Source organism: Anser anser (genome assembly GCF_964211835.1).
Source record: "Anser anser genome assembly, chromosome: 30".
Lineage (NCBI taxonomy): Eukaryota > Metazoa > Chordata > Aves > Anseriformes > Anatidae > Anser > Anser anser.
Genome location: NC_139751.1, coordinates 3,253,969 through 3,271,458, shown reverse-complemented (window position 1 = coordinate 3,271,458; position 17,490 = coordinate 3,253,969). Strand labels below are relative to the sequence as shown.

The 17,490-nt window shown below is 57.0% G+C and overlaps 2 protein-coding genes across 8 annotated transcripts in view; one reads left to right on the top strand and one right to left on the bottom strand.

Moving 5' to 3' along the window:
* Positions 1-1,616: 1,616 nt before the first annotated feature.
* LOC310888008 (inhibin beta C chain-like) lies at positions 1,617-5,173 on the bottom strand. The gene is made up of 2 exons (XM_083814336.1): positions 4,403-5,173; positions 1,617-2,956 (listed from the first exon to the last, which is right to left on the bottom strand). The coding sequence occupies exons 1-2, from the start codon at positions 4,746-4,748 to the stop codon at positions 2,214-2,216; spliced, it is 1,089 nt and encodes a 362-aa protein (XP_083670462.1). The 5' UTR covers positions 4,749-5,173; the 3' UTR covers positions 1,617-2,213.
* Positions 5,174-6,172: 999 nt separating this feature from the next.
* The window catches only part of R3HDM2 (R3H domain containing 2), a 55,206-nt gene continuing 43,888 nt past the window's right edge, over positions 6,173-17,490 (top strand). For 4 of the 7 annotated variants that reach the window (XM_083814328.1, XM_083814325.1, XM_083814327.1 and 1 more), the window contains exons 1-2: positions 6,173-6,300; positions 9,121-9,393. The gene's annotated coding sequence lies outside the window, so the exon portion shown is untranslated. Of the gene's footprint in view, positions 6,301-9,116; positions 9,394-17,490 lie in introns of all 7 variants that reach the window. The other 3 variants (XM_083814323.1, XM_083814324.1, XM_083814326.1) reach the window with 3 other exon arrangements.

Below are 17,490 nucleotides of genomic sequence, written 5' to 3'. Positions count from 1 at the left end.
ACCCCAACCCCACAAGAGGCTTGTGGTACCTCAGAGCTCAGCCGAGGGTCTTTGGCTCGTGCATCCCTGAGCCCAGGCAGCTGCAGGGCCACAGGGCTGCAGTCAACATCTCCTCCTGCCCCGCACCTCAGCCCCTTTCTGCCCCAGCCTGCTGCAGCCTAGAGAGCTCAGCACTGGCCCCAGGAAAGCTGTTTGTTAAATAAATACAGACAGTGAAAAGAGGCATTGAAAAAGAAGGAGGAAAAAAAAACACAGAAAACAAAAAAACAAACACCAAATCCTCTTTGGGTTTGCGCAACTGGCCTTGGGTCCCAGACAGTATTGATCCCCGAGTCTTCCACCCTGCCCGTGCAGCAGCTGGGTCAGCAAGAACCCTTCAGGGCTGAAGCCCGGAGACGCTGGGGCCTGGGAGCCCTGCCCTCAGCACCGTGCTCCTGCGACCTGATGGGGAGACGCGGGTCCCTGCCCCAGCAGCTCAGTGAGAGCACCCACCCCAGGACGTGAGCCCCGCAGGCAAGCACCGTTTCCTGCTCGTGGCTGTTCCACCTCTGCTCACAGCACCACAGGTGCTCTGCAACAGCCTGCAGCCCAGCTCCGGCTCCAGACAGGGCCGCTCACAGCCCCGACCACCTCAGCCTGGTCCCCCCTCCCTCCACTGCTCCTCTTCCCCCCCGGTTCGGTTGTCTCCAGCTGCTGGGGTGGTGGGGTCAGTGCCTGCGTGGCTGGTCACAGGGCTGCGGTGGCTCTGCTCTGTCCCAGCTGGCTGCGGACACCTCCCCGGGGTCTGCCCCCACGAGCTGCCCTCTCCCACCTCAGCACCCTCTCCCTGTCCTCTCGGCCCTCGCACACGGGGGACACGTGTGGAGCAGTGGAGAAACCCGAACGCGAGATTACGTAACGGGGCCAATGTGTCAAAGCCGCCCTTTGCCCCCGGCTCTCACGGCACCGACGTGTCCCGCGGCGCTGCCAGCCAGGCTGGCACGGGGCAGGGCGGGCAGCCATAAGGCCGGAGGCCAGAGATGTGCCAAGAGGCTGCTCCCAGGAAGGGAACTGGTGTGGGGCTGTAGGCGAGGCTGGGCGTCATGGGCATCGTGGCTCTGGCCATCTCCACCCACTTTAAGAGGGAAGTGTTGCTCCGTTTCGTCCTGAATTGGGACAATAATGGCCGAATGCAGATGGTTTTGGTGGAATGGGACATTTGGCCAAATGGTGCCTTCCCTGGTGGGAATCACAAACACCCCATGGCTGGGGTCCCACCCCGTGCTCTGGATCTGATAGGATCTGAGATAGGATCTGGATCTGAGATAGGACAGGGATTCTGCACCCCCCCAGGAAAGGCAGCCAAGGAACAGGGAGCCTGAGAGCTGTGGGGGCCAGCAGGATTACAGCCTCTGGGCATGGCGAGTCCCATCGGTGGGTGCCCGGCCCCACTGCCCGGCTTTTATGGCCAGGCAGGTGTTCAGAAGGGGACTGTGCATGGCAGCGTGGGTCGGTTTTGTGCCATCGTGGGGCTGTCTGCGCTAGGGCATATCCATCGCCTTGCAGCCTGGGGGCAGAGGGAAGGTGAGCTGGCTGATGGCAGGGCACAGGCACGTGCACCCACGGACACGCACACGCTATGGCTGGGAGTCATTTATTGACACTTTCCTCCCAATAGCACCAGTTCCCCCTCCCTCACCCCTAACACCCTCACGTCCAGCTGCTGCATGGGGCTCTGCAGCATCTCTCTCCTCTCTCACCTCGCCAGCTCCCAGCTTATTCTCAGCTCCTCGGCTCCCCCAGTAGCAGGAGGTGGCCTGGCTGATGCCCATGACCAGAGGACCACACGTTCGAGTTGAAGCACCACAACATGGCCTGGGTTGGGGGAGCAGCGCTGGGGAGGCTGGGATGCCCTGAGCCACCCCGGATCAGGGTGCTCAGCAGGGGATTTGGGCAGGGAGGTCTGGATTCCAGCAGAAGCAGGGCTGAGAGGCCATGGCACAGGGGCTGAGAGGAATCCACGGGCAGATCTGAAGGGGGAAAGAGGTGTGCAGGAGGACAGGGCGGAGAGGACTTGCAGATTCAGCACCGCCCTGACGCTTCAGCCTCGGGAGGAGAAAGTGCCTTGGCAGGGCTCATGCCTGGCAGCAGCTCTTGCACTGCCAAGGAGGAGCTGGGAGGAGGAGAGTCCCGCACAGCACCCATCTTGCCCCCAGGCCTCCTCCTGTGGCAGGTTAGGTACAGCCGCAGGCATCAACGATCATGTCGGGGATGTCGGTCTTGACGATGTTGCTGTCCCGGTCATAGTAGAGCAGAGAGAGGGGGCGGCGCTGCGTGGGCACGCAGCAGGAGTCCACGGCTGCGTCTGCGTTGTTGGCTTTGATGAGGTTGAGGACGGCTGTGTGGAAGGAGGCAGCGAGGCCGGGGATCCCAGCCATGTGCAAGGGGCAGAGCCCCGCGCAGTAGTTCATGTGATATCCCTCTGGCTGGATGATCCAGTCCTCCCAGCCGATCTCCTTGAAGTCCACGAAGAATTCCTTGCGGCAGCACATCCGCGAGTCCCCACTACAGTCAATGCCGCGCCGCTGGACCCGATGGGGCGTCCTGTCCCGGGCCTGGGCTGCCACAAACGGCCAGTGGGAATCGCTGTGGCCAGCCAGAAGGGGAGGCCCGGAGTCCTCAACCATTTCCAGCTCCACGGTCAGCCTCTGGCTCCCTTGGCTGAAGAGGCTCTGGACAGCTCGGCCCACATCCAGCGTGGCCCAGCCAGCCCTCTGCACCTCCAGCCACGTCTTGCTGACCGTCGTCGTGTTCAGCCCCGTCAGGTCTGGCTGCAAAAGCTTCACCGTGACCTGGTGTGTCCCGGGGCCAGGGGATGCCCAGAACAGGTAGAGGTTGGCTTGCAGGATCTCGGTGCTCCCACCAAGCTCCGGGGCGAAGTGGAAATGCAGGAGGGTTCTGCGGGAAGTAGAGGACCCTGTGCGCAGGACCAAAAGCAGAGTCAGGAGGTGACGGGGAGGAGGCCCTCCCAGCCTGGGAGCACCAAGGCAGAGCAGACGGGAGGCACGTCTAAACCAGGGAGCAGCAAGCAGGACACGCGGGTGTCAAGGGGCCCCCGCTTTCCAGCACGCTTTGCTTCTCCTGCTGCTGCTGCTCTGAAGTAGCAGCATCTGGGCCTGGTGCTTAATGCAGCAACCCGGCCTGGCTCCACCTTCTCTGCCCTGAGATCCCCCTTGTCAGGGAAGCTGCTGAGGGTTTTGGAGAAGGTTATCTGGCTGTGTAAACCAGCCCCGGATTTAAGGCGGTCATGCCGACTCGGGCCACCGGCACCACCTCTACTTTCCATGGCTGGAACCACCGCCTGCTCCTGCGCGTCCCACTCACCAGCAGCAGCATTTTGGGGCTGCCGGGCTTCCCCACAAAGGAGGGGGAGCGACGAATGCCCTCCTCTGCGGTCTGGCACAGCACAGCAGGGCAAGAGGTTGGACCCAGGCCCGTGGCTCATGCCTGCTCCCTCGTTTCCAGCAGATGTTCTGCTGAGCTGGGAGACATCTCCGCATTGCCCTCACGTGCAGGAACATAATGTGCCATGGAGGAGCATTGTTCCCAGGGGTCTTCAAGCAAGCCCCCAAGATCCCACAGCAGCCATGCAAAACACACAGAGGCCTGCAAGGGGTGCATGCTCCCCCCAGCACCTCACCGAGCAGCAGCTTGGTCTGGGCAGTGACAGCTCAGGAGGATGCTCTGCGGGGTGCGGGGCCTATTCTGCCTCTTTCCAAAGGCCGCATTTGCCTGGGAGTGGGGGTACAGGGCCCCGCTTTTCCAGTGATGCCTGTAAAGGACCCCCGAGCATGTTCTGTGGAGCTCTCTCTGCCCAGGAAGGCAGCTGATTCCGGAGCGCCACGCGGCAGCCCACCACTTCGGGTAGCAAGAACACCGCGGGGAGCAGACGGGCTTTGGAGTTGACTCCCCAGATGAGGAGCTGCTGGGGAACCGGGGCCCGAAATCACGCTTTGGTTGACCTGGCCGCCTGACCCACCCACCTCCAGCACAAGCGGGGAAGGTCCGACAGAAACGGACAACGACTTAACGAGACCCCGCAGCCTGTCCTTGCTCCCACCCATCCCCTTGCCCCCACAAAACGCTGAGAGGAGCCCTGGGGTCTCCACGGTGCTTCCCCTCCCCGTGGTGAGGGGTGAGCTGCTCGGGGCAAGCTCAGGACGTGGGTGCAAAGGTTCTGGCCACGGAGCATCTTGGTGCCGGCCCGTTAGTGCCTGCAGGCGCTCAGCGCCCCTGCGCGGGGCTCTCAAGGTACCCGTGCCCAGGAGGAAACCTCTCAGCGCCTTCCCCGCATCCCACCATGCCCCCCACCCGTGGGGTCCCGTCCCACCACGCCCAGAGGGCCCGGGGGTTCTGCACACACCTGACTCGGCAAAGCTCAGGATCTCGTAGTGCTGCACGCCCGGCACAGGGCGTGGGTAAGGGCCGCCGCTGGCACGGAGCACCCCTGGGGCGACGGGCGCGTCGGCGCGCTGCACCCGCATCCTGCGGAGAGCGGTCAGCAGGGCGCCCCGGGACGTGGGCTGGGTGATGTTGGGCCTGTCCGGCAAGCGGAGCTTGGAGAGGATGCTCTGCTTCGCCAGCGCGATGAGGATGTCCCGCTGCGTGGCAGGGGCCAGGGCCGCCAGCCCACAGGCTGGGCACCACACGCCCTTGGCAGCTGCCATCCTCAGAAGGCTCAGGAGCAGGAAAGCCACCGCGGCCGTCATCCCCGGTGCCGGCAGCTGACAGTTCGGGGGTCCCAGCACACCGGGTTCCTTGAGCCGTCCCGATAAGCCCAAGTCAAACTGGGACAGCAGAGCCGGGGCCGGGAGAGCGGCGGTAGGGCAGTGGTGCTGGACCCGGCAGGAAGGGCTTGTTTTCCCGATGTGACCACAAATATTGGCTGATCCCGGGCGAGATAAACGCCCCTGTGATCCCACAGGAGCCTTTCCTGGGCACGGGGCAGCCGCGGGTGCTGCTCTCCCCAGGGTTAAGGTGGACCCGAGCGGTGGGTGCTCGGCCCGTGCACCCGGGGCGCCAGCGCCCGCTCGGAGCTGGGGTTTGGGGCTGTGAATGGGGGGCACCGGGCCAGGCCCGTGACGGTGCCCTGGGGTACTGCTGGGGGGGGGGTCCCCAAGCTGTGGCAGCCCACCCGTGAGTGGGGGTCTCCACGTGTGCTGAGGGGAGACGGGGGGGTCCCTGCGGTGTGGGGCTGCTGGGCAGCTGGGGGGGGGGCGTCTCTGGGCACACAGGGGGGCCCTCACCAGGCAGTGGGGCGCTGCTCACGGAATCCAGGGGAGATCCTGGGCAGCCAGGGGGCATCCCTGGACAGCGGGGGGAGAGGCTCTGGGCAGTCGGGGGGGGGCTCTTGGGCAGTTGGGGGGGGGTTGTGGGCAGCTGGGGGGGGGTTGTGGGCAGCTGGGGGGACCCTGAGCAGTGGGGGGGGGGCTCACTGGGCAGCCAGGGGGGGCTCTGGGCAGACGAGGGGGACTCCTGGGCAGCTGAAGGGGGGCCTGGGCACCTCGGGGGTTCCTGGGCAGCCGGGGGGGCTCTGGGCAGACGAGGGGGGGGTCCTGGGCAGCCGGGGGGGCTCTGGGCAGCTGGGGGGGGGGTCCTGGGCAGCCGGGGGGGCTCTGGGCAGACGAGGGGGGGGTCCTGGGCAGCCGGTGAGGCTCTGGGCAGCTGGGGGGGGGGTCCTGGGCAGCCGGGGGGGCTCTGGGCAGCTGGGGGGGGCCTTCACTGGGCAGCGCGGAGACCCCCGGATAGACCGGGGTTGGGGGGGGGGGGGTTGGGCCTTCGCGTGGGGCCCGCCCCCAGCCAGGAGGGGCGGGGCCACCGGGCGCGAGGGGGCGGGGCCGTCAGGGCAGCCCCGCCCCCGCTCCTCGCCCCGCCCCCTCCGCTGGGGCCCCGCCCCCTCCAGGCCTCCCCCGCACCAGGGGGCGCCGCCGCCCCGGTTGCCATGACAACGGCGGCCCGGCGGGAGCGCCGCGGTGACGCGGCACGCACGGGGCGGTGACGCGGCGCGTAAGGGGCCCGCCCTCCGTCCCCTCCCCTCCCCTCCCCGCCCCTCCGCCCGCCCCTCCCCCTCCCTTCCCGTTCCGGTCCCGCCCCGCCTCCCCCGCGCCGCTCGCCCCGCTCCCCCCTCCCGCTCCGCCGCCCCGCCCGGGCGGCCCGCGCTGGCCCAGGCCCGGCCCCGGGGTGGCGGCGGCGGCGGCAGCAGCCCCGGCCCCGGCCCCGGCCCCGGCCCCGGCCCGGCGGCGCAGGGCCCGGCCCGGCCCGGTGAGTGCGGGGGGACGGGGGGGAGACGGGAGGCCGGGAGCGGGAGCGAGACCGGGGCGTGGGGCTCGGAGCGGGGCGAGACAGGGAGCGGGACCGGGGCCCGGGCCGAGACCGGGACCGAGACCGGGATCGGAGCCGTCGGGGCGTTGGGCCGGTCCCCCTCTCGCTGCCCCCGGGACCGGCCCGGCCGCGGGTCTCCAGCCTCCAGGGCGAGCCCCGGCGGCGCCCTCCCGTTCCCCGCCGGGTCCCCGCCACCGGGAGCAGCCGGCGGAGCACCGGCAGCGCGGTTCCGCCCGGCCCGGGGCCGCGGCGGCTCCCGGTGGAGGCGGAGCAGCAACAGGTGAGCGGGGCCCGGCGCCGCCATGGCCGCGGGCCGCCCGGTTCGGTGGCCCGGGAGCACGGGGAGGGGATCCCGGCCCGCGGCGGCGGAGCCTTCGCCTCGAAACCCGGCCCTGGAGCGTTAACGGCCCCCTGCCGGTAGGGAGCGGGGAGCCGCTGGGGTGCTGGGGGGCTCTGAGGAGGGTGCGCTGGGGGTTACCCGGGGAGTGGTGCGGTGGCTCCACGGCCTCTGTCGCGTGGCGGGGGTAAACCCTCGCCGTGCGTTGTGCCGGGAGGCGCCGGGGTTCGGTTCTTCCGAAAACCCCCGGGCGTCGGGGTTGCCGCCGGCTCCTGCCGGGGCGGCGTTCCGGCCGCGGGTCTCCCAGGTAAGTGGGTGCTGCGCCCAGCGGGCCCCTTCGTCCCCCTGAAACGGGCTCGGAGGTGGCCCCCGTGAGCTCCTCGCGTGGTGTGGAAGTGGATGTAACGGGGGGGGGGGCTGCTACCTCTCTTCTGTCCCCCATTTTGTGAACCGCTTTTTCATCCCTTTCCTTACGTCCTTTAGTTCCTTGCGTTCTGTATTATATCTTTCATGGATAGCGACCTTTTCCAGTTATTGTTCCTTCTGGCCTCTTTCTGTTTAAGAAGCTGAGCCTGGGTCTATGCTGCTGCACTGGTCTCTGGTCTTATAAGGGGCTTGATAACTTCTCTTTCAGAAGCCACAAGAAGGGTGTGTGCCTTTCAGAAGAGAATCCAACCTGTGCCAACACCTGGTCGATAGGCAAGGCTCTAGCCAGTTGATGCCTGGTTTATAGAGGGAGGTCTGCAAACCCTAATGGGTTTCTGCTGTCACTTTTGTTATGGATCGCTCTGTTAGTGATCAGCTGTTAGGCTGCAGAGACTCTGAACTGGCCTGAGCTCAACTGTGTCTGCCCTGCCTGCTCTCTGTATACTTTTCTGTCTTTTGTGAGGCTTCAGTGCTGTCAAAAGAGGCCTGGGGGGAGTGGAAAAAAGGCATATTTCTAATCATTTATGCTGATAACTCAAGTAGGTGTGCCTTAGTAGTAGGGTTTGTAAGGGAATGAGCTTCAGTGTCAGGAACACCAAGCCAGCCTCTGGCAGAAGCTGCTTAAGTGCAGAGCTTCCAACTCTCCAGGATAAGGCTTTATTTTTCCTGGAGCTCAAGGATGCCACTGGAATTGTGAATAGAAAGAAACCCTGAGTTTATTATTGTTTCTGCTGCTTCTGCAGCCTCTGTTTGTTCAAGTGATCCATCAGAATCTGAACCACAGCTGAAGAGGATTCAGATGTGACGGGAGCTGGAAACACAAAGCTAGCCTTAGTCCTGCCCGTGTTGCTGAGTAGATGCAGATTACTGTCTGTCTTCGGTTGTGGAGCAAAGTCAAAGTTTAAAAAGCGGAAGAAGAGTACTGAAAAGAAGTGCTGGTAAAGGAAGATAACCTGCTTGGGGAGCTGGAAACATTGCCAGGCTTTGGTGTCTGTTTATCACCAAACAAAGGATAGGCTGAAGAATTATATCCTAACGGTAGCAAAAGGGAGGGAAACCCTTTGGCAGAGTTTTGTGGCTGCTGCTTCAAAACCTGGGGAATAGCAGCAGCAGAGCTGCCCTTACCTGCCAGCCGTGCTGGGGACACTGGCTGGTGTTAAAAGGAAAATACTCGAGAGGAGAGCGGGACGTAGTCCGCAGATATCCCATGTCATTGCCATGTACAAGAATTGTTTTCTTCCATCTGCATGAGGAGCAGTGGAAGTGTGTTGCAGGACCTCATCTGCTCGTCAAAAGCAAACGCCTGCCCACGTACAGAGCAAAATGCTGCGCCCTTGCTGGTTCCAAGTCTTTGTCTTGGTGTTCCTTTTCCCGCTGACAGCATGCAAAGAAACTCCATGTGTGGCTGGTCTCAGTTTGGTTTTCTCTCACTGGTACTTGCTGAGAATCTCGCCTCACCTCTTGCTTCGACCTGTTCTCCATCTCCCTTTGAGACCTGGGGGTCTGGTTCCCTGTAGTAACTTTGGGTAGTTCCGATTCCTTTTGCTCTGTTTTTCTGTCCTGTTTGACACCTGTAGGCTACTAAGGCTGACTGGCGTAACCTCTGTGTCCTTCTCCTTGAATTCACGCTAGAAATTCTCCGTTAAATCGTACCAAGGATACTTGCAGTAATCTTCCTTCCTTACTGAATGACAATTCAGTAGTTTGCAGTTGGCTTGCTGAATTTTTTCCCCAACAGATGTTCTCGTAGGGTCTCGCTTCTCCCATCCACAGCTCTTTGTATTTTCAACGCGCTATTAAACATTTATTTCTAAAGACTTCCCCCTGTTCATTCCTGTTTCCTTGGAATATAAGGGTGGATTCTATGTACACAGAAACTTCGGAAGCTTATTCCAGTGTGTGTGTATGTGTATATTTGCAAATATGAGGGTATTTTTCGAGAGTCTAGATGATGAGGAAAGACATTAGACTGATTATTTTTTTCTCTGTCCAGCAAGCTGGCACAGTGTGATGTTTGATGGCAGCTTCACTGGATAGTAAACCATTACTTCAGCCTCCAGGGATTGCACAAGTGAGGATGGATCTCAACAGGTTGCTTGCAGTGATGCTGCTTTGCTGGAGACAGCCACCTGGCTTTTGAGGAGCTGGATTAAGACTCCCAACTCAACTCATGCCAGTTGTGAAGGAGAAACATCACTTGGATATGGTCCGTTCTCTGATCTCTACCCCTGCTCAGGAGTGGGGACTGGCTGGGGACTGGTGACCTGGAGGTGAGTAGGATCTGGAGCCAACTGACCCCTTAAGCCGTCAGGCTTTGCAGTTTTTCCCCAGTGGTTCCTGAGGGCCAGTTCGAGCTACCTGCGTAGCATGAGCGTGATGAAACCTGGAGCGATTTAACAATATCAGGCCTCAGTTTGTGGCACCGTCTTCCTCTTTGGTGGGTCTTACTGGCCGTGATTGCTCACATCGTCCTCAGACCAAAACTGAGAAGCTATATTCTGTGGTGTAGCTGTAGCTGGGCTTCTCTCCATCCAGAGATGGAGTTAGTCGAGTGCTGCTTCGAGGTTCGGCTGCGTGACCTGTGAGGGTCAGGTCTCTGGGTCGGTAGGATGTTCGGTGGACTGGAATTAAAGGAACTAATTTCCTTTTATTTCTCACCAGGCATCTTTATTGTGGCTTGCTGTTTTGGGACAGGATCTGCAGTCTCCCGGGGTGCTAGCTGTTGGGCTAGAAGAAGCGGGTGCTGCTCACCAGGGCGTAATGCGTCTTGCAGCACCCGGTGTCCTCTCACACCTGTGAGCTGCAGCTGTAGAATCACGTACCTGTGGATCGTCTCGGTGAGGTGGCAGAGGAAGCCAGTCTGTCCACGTCCTCATTCGGTGGGGTCTCTTGGGGTCTCAGCCACAATCCGATTTACCCAGGCACGGTGCTTACATTAAATGAGCTCAAGTTTTCTGGGCCCGGCATTACCTAGGGGCTTTTTCAGCAGCCTGCTCTGTGGAGTGCAGGGCTATATGCTACGCTGACGATTAAAGTTAATCCGTTCTTGGGGCAAATACTGCATTTCTCAGACCGTTGCTCCGGGCTTCCCGCAGGCTCACTGCTAGGTGAGTGGGTTACAGTTGTTTACGCTGGGCTTAAGTTTTCGAGGTCGTCTTGTGGCCGAGAGCAGTCCCAGGGTATTTTGCCTGCCCTGTGCCGCGCTGAACTAGAAACGTGAGGCAGCTGGTTTGAACATCGTAGTGTTTCATGTGGTTTTGGGGCTTGTGTGACGAGGAGGAGCTAAACCCAGCAAACGAGGCATGGAGGGGGGCATCGCACGTGTCCGAAACCGCGCTGACTTGGCGAACATCAGGTGTTAAGTCACCTGTTGAGTTAAACTCGTGTGACTTTGCATGTCTTGTTTTAGTTGAGTAAAAGCCGAGGGCTGTGAGTAAACTAACGCTTCCTAAAGTAACGTGGATTTATACAGAAAGCGAGCAAAGTCCCAGAGAACTTACAAAATGACGTGCAGTCACTTCCCCTGTGGCTGGGAGACGCTTGCGTAAGGACCTGGGATTCTGCCGCTGCTTGGAGGAGGCAGTGCCAGGAGAAGGGGCAGCAGCGTCGCTCGGTCTCACAGCAGCTGAAGGAGTATTCGTCGCTTCCGCCTGTCCCTGTCGTAGTCCTCTCAGGTCGTCTGCAACGAGCCTTGAGAAAGGCTTGGAGGGAATAGAGGGGTCAACTGACTTAGGGGGGAAGGAGAAGTGCCAGGAGTTGGTCGGGGGACAGGCAGGCTCGCTTGTTGAGGGGTGCCTGAGGAGCGGTGCAGGGCAGCGTGCCCGCGTCAGATCCCCAAACCCCTTCCTCCAGACATCCTGCAGCGCCTCTTGTTCTGCCCCTGATATCCTATCCTCTTGTCAGAGTGCAGATGCATCAAGTTCCCCTTATAGTAGTGATGCCATTTGTGTTGCTAAATTTAAGATTGTGTCAGTGTTTCTATTCTAAAGCTCTGTTTTCAGGGGGAAGGTGTATAAATCACCCACTTAATGAACTAGTAATGATAACCTGGAGGATTGGTTCCAGGCTTACCTTCCGTTCGGTGCTTAAACATTTTTCTGTTGTCTTCACCTGCACTACCCTGCTCTCCAGTTATTTGTGAAGGCGATGTATGAACCAAAGCTTTCTCCGATTAAAGTGGGGTTTGGATTTCACCCGCTGTGTTCCAGCTTTCCCATCTACCTACTTTAAATTTTATTTCTTGTCTTTCTCTCTGTGGTAGATGGTGACAGATAAAGAAAAGAATTAGTGTATTGGAGAAATGTTAAGTCTAAGTCATTTTGTCATGGCGTAATTCCTGCGTAGAGTCAGGTGGGGGAACAGAGAATGCTTTCATGCCAAAATGGGTTGTTTGAAAAGTGTGAATCTGTCATGCAAAGAGTTGTTTGAAAAGTGTGAAGAATGCATCAAGGTAATCCCAGCACAGATGTTTGCTAGTGTGTATGCACATACGCAGTGTGTTTCACCTCATTATGTATCACTTAATGGTAAGCTTCAACTATATTGATACTAATTGAAGAACTTGATTTTTTTTTCTTTTTTTGAGAAGAGGCAGCTGCAGGGTCAGAACTTACAACTTGTTCTTCAGCCCCTAAACCTAATAAAAGGCAGAAGGCATCTGTGGCTCTTTGCTGCTGACGTAGCCCTGGCAGGGAAGTGTAATCCTGGGAGGAAGTAAGTGCTGTAACCCAAATGACTTTTACGTTTGGTCTGGATCTTTTTCTTTTTCCCCTTTTTTTTTAATTACATGCTTTGGTAGCGTATCTTAAAGGGCAGCGTATCTTAAAGACTTGGAGAGGTCGGAGAAATGAGTGGCAGTGATGACTGATGCTCCTGGGTCCGTGGCCAGTGAGAGGGGTGCTTCAGCTGATGCTATGCTTGCGGCTTGCGAACTGAGGCCGAAGTTTCGAATAAGTAGAATTGGCTAGTTTGGGGTTTGGGTTCTGTTTCCAGCTTACGTCGATACCGATCTAATAATAACATGCTGTCCTTCTCCTGGTTTCTTTCGCCTGAGGATTCCAGTTCCTTAGGAACAACAGTTGCCCGGGGAGATGAGGTGAGTGAGTGGTGCTGCCGTACTGTTCGGGAGCTCATGGCACGGCACTGAAGCGACTGTGCTTGAGAAGAGCCCAGAGTCCTGCTCCCCGATCACCGCCTCTGCCTGAGTGAGCTGTTAGCACGGCTTCCTCTTCCTGGGACCAGATTCGACCAAACGGCTGCATTTGCTGGTGGCTTTTCCAAGTGCCCGTTGCAGTTTTTTTGAAGTGTGCGTTTCTGGAAGTTAATGTGAGTGGAATAGGTTCTTTTAGAGCGATACGCTTATTTTGATGCTCTGTATTTTTGGCAGCGTACTGTGGTTTCTTTCTTGCAGAGGTGCTGACAGCCCTGGATATCTGGGTGCCCTGTGCTGGGCGCCGCTGGTTTCAGTGGGCCTCAGGGGTGGGTGCAGCACCTCCAGCTGGCAGAGCCACGTCCGCGCTGCTGCTGGAGCTCGGGCTGTGGGAGGAAGTTTTGAGCTGATGTAATTTGTAGGTCCCCTTCCTCTCTGCAATGGAGTACAAAGAGTTGGTGTTTGGATAGTCCCTGTCCCCAGCAAGCAGCTAGTTTTGCCTGGTTTACATCAGTGCAGACATTCATTTGAGCTGATCCTTCCCAGTACTTCAGGTAAGGTAGAAAGGGTGTTTGCAATGCTTTTTTTTTTTTTTTTTTAACAACTAAAGGCAAGCTCTCTGGCTTACCTGTGAGTTGTGAATTAGAGGTAATTAATGCCACTCTTTACCTTCTGCTAGCAAAGAAGTTTTGCTTTGTATCTCTGTTAAGGTACCCCAGCTCTGAGGACCAAGCACGGTGACTGTGGAAAACAAGCAGCAGAGACTTACTACCACGCTTACGTTCAGCAGTCGTAAGGCATTCAAAATACTTTTGACTTGTTTAACAAGCAAAAGCGCTGGCGAAAGAGGTGTTGCTGCTCAGCGTTGTTCCATAACAAAGCCATGCATTATTACAACATCCAAACACTGTTGTGTTCCACGCCTGCTCGGGCACCACTGTAGAGACTTGGCTAATTCAAGCTCCTGGCGGTCTTGTAACGTGGATCATCAGCTCCTAGATCCACTGATAGTCCAGTGTATGTCCTGATGTTTTTCGGGATGTCCTTTCTTTCCAGATACTTGGGGATCACGCAGAAACGAGCTGCCTGGCAGCATTAAAGTGCAGATATCTAAATCAATTGCATACCTCCCAACGACTTCCATTATTCTGCTAAATTTAGCCCAAGTAGAGCTGTGGCAAAACAGATTTCTGGGGACTTTAGTGAGCATCCAGGTAGACAATATGCAGTCTCCCCAAGCAGTAGAGGAGGGAGGTAGCCTCATATAAGCTCTTGTCTGCTGCCCAACTGGTTTTATTAAATCGAAATTCAACACACAAGCAGAACAATGTACATGCCTGTTCCCAGTGCCAGCTGCCCAACCGCTTGGTTTGAGACGAGAGGTTGTACTGATGACTTGATGTCATTTCTTCCTTCTGAATCATATCACAGGAATTTTGCAGCTCGGACCCTCCTGTCTGTGAAAAGCAGGTGTGGAGCTGTGCTGCTGTCAGACCTGGGCGACCTCGATGGGCTGCTAACGCGCGAGGTTGGCTCTCCGTGTGTTTTGACTTGAGCACTTCAGCTTTTTGCCCTTTTTTGTCTGTCTTCTTACTGTTTTGATTATTATTGCCCCTTTATAAAAAGGGGAACTATCGCTGCTGTTTAGAAAGGAAGCAGGAGTCGGTGTACCAGGGCTTGTTGGCTCATGGGTACAGCTGGGCATGGCCTCCTGGCGGCGTGAGCAGTGGGTGCAACAGAGCACTTCTCCTCTAGGAGAAATCTAGGGGCAATCCTGGACATGGGGTCAGACTGGGTGAAGAACTCAGTAAGAGCAGCCCTGCAGAGAAGGACTTGGGGGTTCTGGTGGATGAAAAGCTCGATGTGAGCGGGCAGTGCGTGCTTGCAGCCCAGAAGGCCAACTGCATCCTGGGCTGCATCAACAGAGGGGTGGCCAGCAGGGGAAGGAGTTGATTGTCCCCCTCTGCTCTGCTCTTGGAGGCCTCGTTTGGAGTGCTGCATCCAGCTCTGGTGCCCCCAGCACAAGAACGACGTGGGGCTATTAGAACAGGTCCAGAGGAGGGCCACAAAGATGATCAGGGGGTGGAGCACCTCTATGGTAAAGAAAGGCTGAGAGCGCTGGGGGAGCTCAGCCTCCAGAAGAGAAGGCTCTGGGGGACCTCATTGCAACCTTTCAGTACTTAAAGGGGGCTTATCAAAACGATGGAGTGCAGCTCTTTGCTCAATCAGATATTGACAGGACGAGGGGGAATGGTTTTGAATTAAAAGAGGGGAGATTTAGACTAGGGGTTAAGAGGAAATTCTTCGTTCAGAGGTGGCGAGGCGCTGGAACAGGTTGCCCAGAGAGGTTGTGGGTGCCCTGTCCCTGGAGGGGTTCAAGGCCAGGTTAGATGAGGCCCTGGGCAACCTGATCTGGAGGGTGGCATCTCTGCCCGTGGCAGAGGGGTTGGAAGAAGATGATCTTTGAGGTCCTTTCCAACACGAGCCATTCTGTGATTCTGTGAAATCCATCTCCTAGCGTGGGAAGAGGTGGGGGAAAGCTTTGAGATTATCTGTTAGGGTAGCAGCGAGAGGAAGGGCTGATAATTCCAAGCCCATGTCTGTCAGTGCTGGGATTCCCTTGCATGTGTGTTGTCAATGGGGCGCATGCAGATTTATGGTCGTCTATAAAGCCCAGTTTCATTATGTATTGCGAGCACAAGCTGTCTTTGTGTAGTGCAGACTGAGTCACTGCTGCCTCCCAGTGAATTTCTGTGATGATTATTGAGTGTGGGCAGATGCAGCCTACTCTTTATGCCAGCTCTCTTATATTTTTTTTTAATGAAGTTATAAAATTCTTATATTGCTTTGACATCCTTTTCTTTGAGAAACTAATTTCTTCTGAGCTGAGTTTAGACACAAGAGCTGCTTTATTATGGAAGGTGTTCCCTGTATCTCAGAGACTGACCTCTTTGGGGAAGCTTCAGGTATGCTGTCTATTAGAAAACAGGATCCTACCCTGTCTCTTTCCCCATGGGCAAACCAAAATGAGCAGGTACTTCGGAGCCCAGTCCTTCTGTCGTGGTTCCTTACTAGGAAAGAGAGGAAGGAAGCAGAATGAAGATCTAGAACATGGGGAAAATGCAGAGGGGTGGTCTGGATCCTGTGCCTGCAGCCGGGTGAGGTTGTTCAAACCTTAAAGCTTCTTTCCACCTTTAAAGTTACAGAAGCCCGAAAGCTGAGCGTCTGCTCCTTGCTGTGTTGTTCTCCCGCGTCAGGTTTGGACCTGGGACTGAGATGGTTTGGGCTCCTTTGCGCAGGGGCACGGGGCTGACGGCAGCAGGCTCTCTGGGTGTACACGAAGCCCTGGGCGTTGGGCACCTTTTGGAGGTGGCCTCCCCAGCACGTAGCTCCCTGACTCTGGGGAAGTGGCAGATATACCAGCTTTCAGCCGCGATGATTGTGTGGGCTTGTAGCAGCCTGAGCAGTCTGACTGTGCTCTGCCGGTAGAGTGAAAGCAGCTCCGCACTCTTGCCTGATGCCGTGCTCATATTGGTACAAATGGGCTTCATCCGATACAGCTGCTGCTTATGGTAGGAGCTCTTATTAGAGCTGCTCCGAAAAGGAAACCTCTGACCTATCGCTGACTCCGTGTTCGGGGTTGTGCCAACGTAATTGTACGAACAAACGAACTGTCTGGTCAGCGGCAGAGCTGGTCAGCCTGGCTTCCTAACGAGCGGCGTCCTGCGGATGGGTTCTGTGCGAAGGATTGATCTCATGAGTCCGTCTGGCCACTAGTGGGAGCATTAACAGGCTCTCTCTAGCTGGTCAACTGTCAGAAGGCTTTTTTGAGGTTTTAACTGTTCCCTCAGAGTACCTTCGCTGGGTCCATTGTGTTCAAATGTGAGTTGGACGAATAAGATACGAACGCAAATACTGTTGGCGTAGTTGTGTAAGCTTTAACTACCCTCCCTCCCTCCCTCAAAAGCATCCTGATAACAGCATGTTATGATCGAGTTGATCTTGGCAAGCCTTATGGCTCGTGGCTGGGAGGTGTCGCAAAGCCCTTCTGCTTGGCCCAGCAAAGAACAACATCTTACAACCCCGCTGGCTGTGGACAGAGAGCTCGAACCTGGCAATCCTTAAGATTCATCCTGCTGGAACTGCAGGGCACAGCCCTGCCGCTCCTCTTGAAGTGAGCAGGGTACCTGGCTCTGCCGAAGGTGAAAATGCTGTTTTGCTGTTGGTTTTTTTTAGTGCTTTTGTGTGTTTGTTTTTTTAATTGACTGAGCTTATTTTTCTTGGCTTCAGTTTCATGTACTTTTGAGGACATGGCTTTTGAGTTTTGTGGCTGCCTGGGAAATGCCCGCTGCTGCTATTGATGTGATACAATACTTGCTTCGTTACTTATCTAGAAAAATTGGATAACGTGAGGCTTCTTCTGAACTTGCTTTGAAGAATGATTACTGCCTGCTCTTATTTTCTTTTCTCCATCAAACGCATCCTTAATTTAAAATATAACTTCAAAGTTACATATGAGTTAAAGTTACACTTTAACAACAGGCGCAAAGGTGCAGACTGTGGACAGTTACCGAATTCTCAGTGTGTTTTGGGGGAGCGGTTTGGGAGGAGAAGCTCTGCTAGAAAAGCTGTCAGCATCTCCTCCGCCTGCCTGCTCTAGGAAGTCGTGGTCGTCCTCACTGGGAGGGGGATCGGCTGCGCGATGAGAAGGGATTTGCAGCTTTCACTCCCGAGTTGCGTGCTTGTGTCCTCTCAGATCGGTTTCCTGATTAGAAGAGGAGCCTTTGCTCTAGGCTTGGCGTCTGCCAGAGTTACAAACTTCCCAGAATTTAAACCTATAGCACTCCCATGCCCCTATAGCACTCCCATGCTCTTGGTAGGCCGCGGTCTGTTGCTCTTACTCTCTATAATAATTTTGGGCCTGGATCCCACAGACTAGTAAAAACAGCGATTTTGGGGAGGGAACGCTTTGCAACAACTCCTTGAGGAGTTGTGGGGTTGTGTGTTGTGGAGAGAAACCCCACAGCAGTGTCGGCGGCTAAAGTAACCCAGGAAAATCATGGAAATAGGGCTACGAAAGCCTCCTCTCCGGCTGAGGCGAGGCAGGGAGTTTGGGCTGATGTCAGACCGAACGTGCCAGCAGTGGGTTTGCCTCGTAAACGCGGGTCCCCGGCGCTCAGCCTTGGCTGGGGCCTGCCCGCTGGAAATGGCAGCGCGT

Coding starts and splice junctions, on each gene's coding strand:
- LOC310888008 (XM_083814336.1), bottom strand. CDS start 4,748: ATGACGGCCGCGGTGGCTTTCCTGCTCCTGAGCCTTCTGAGGATGGCA. Junction 2,957..4,402: donor CCTGAGCTTTGCCGAGTCAG/GTGTGTGCAGAA, acceptor TCCTGCGCACAG/GGTCCTCTACTTCCCGCAGA.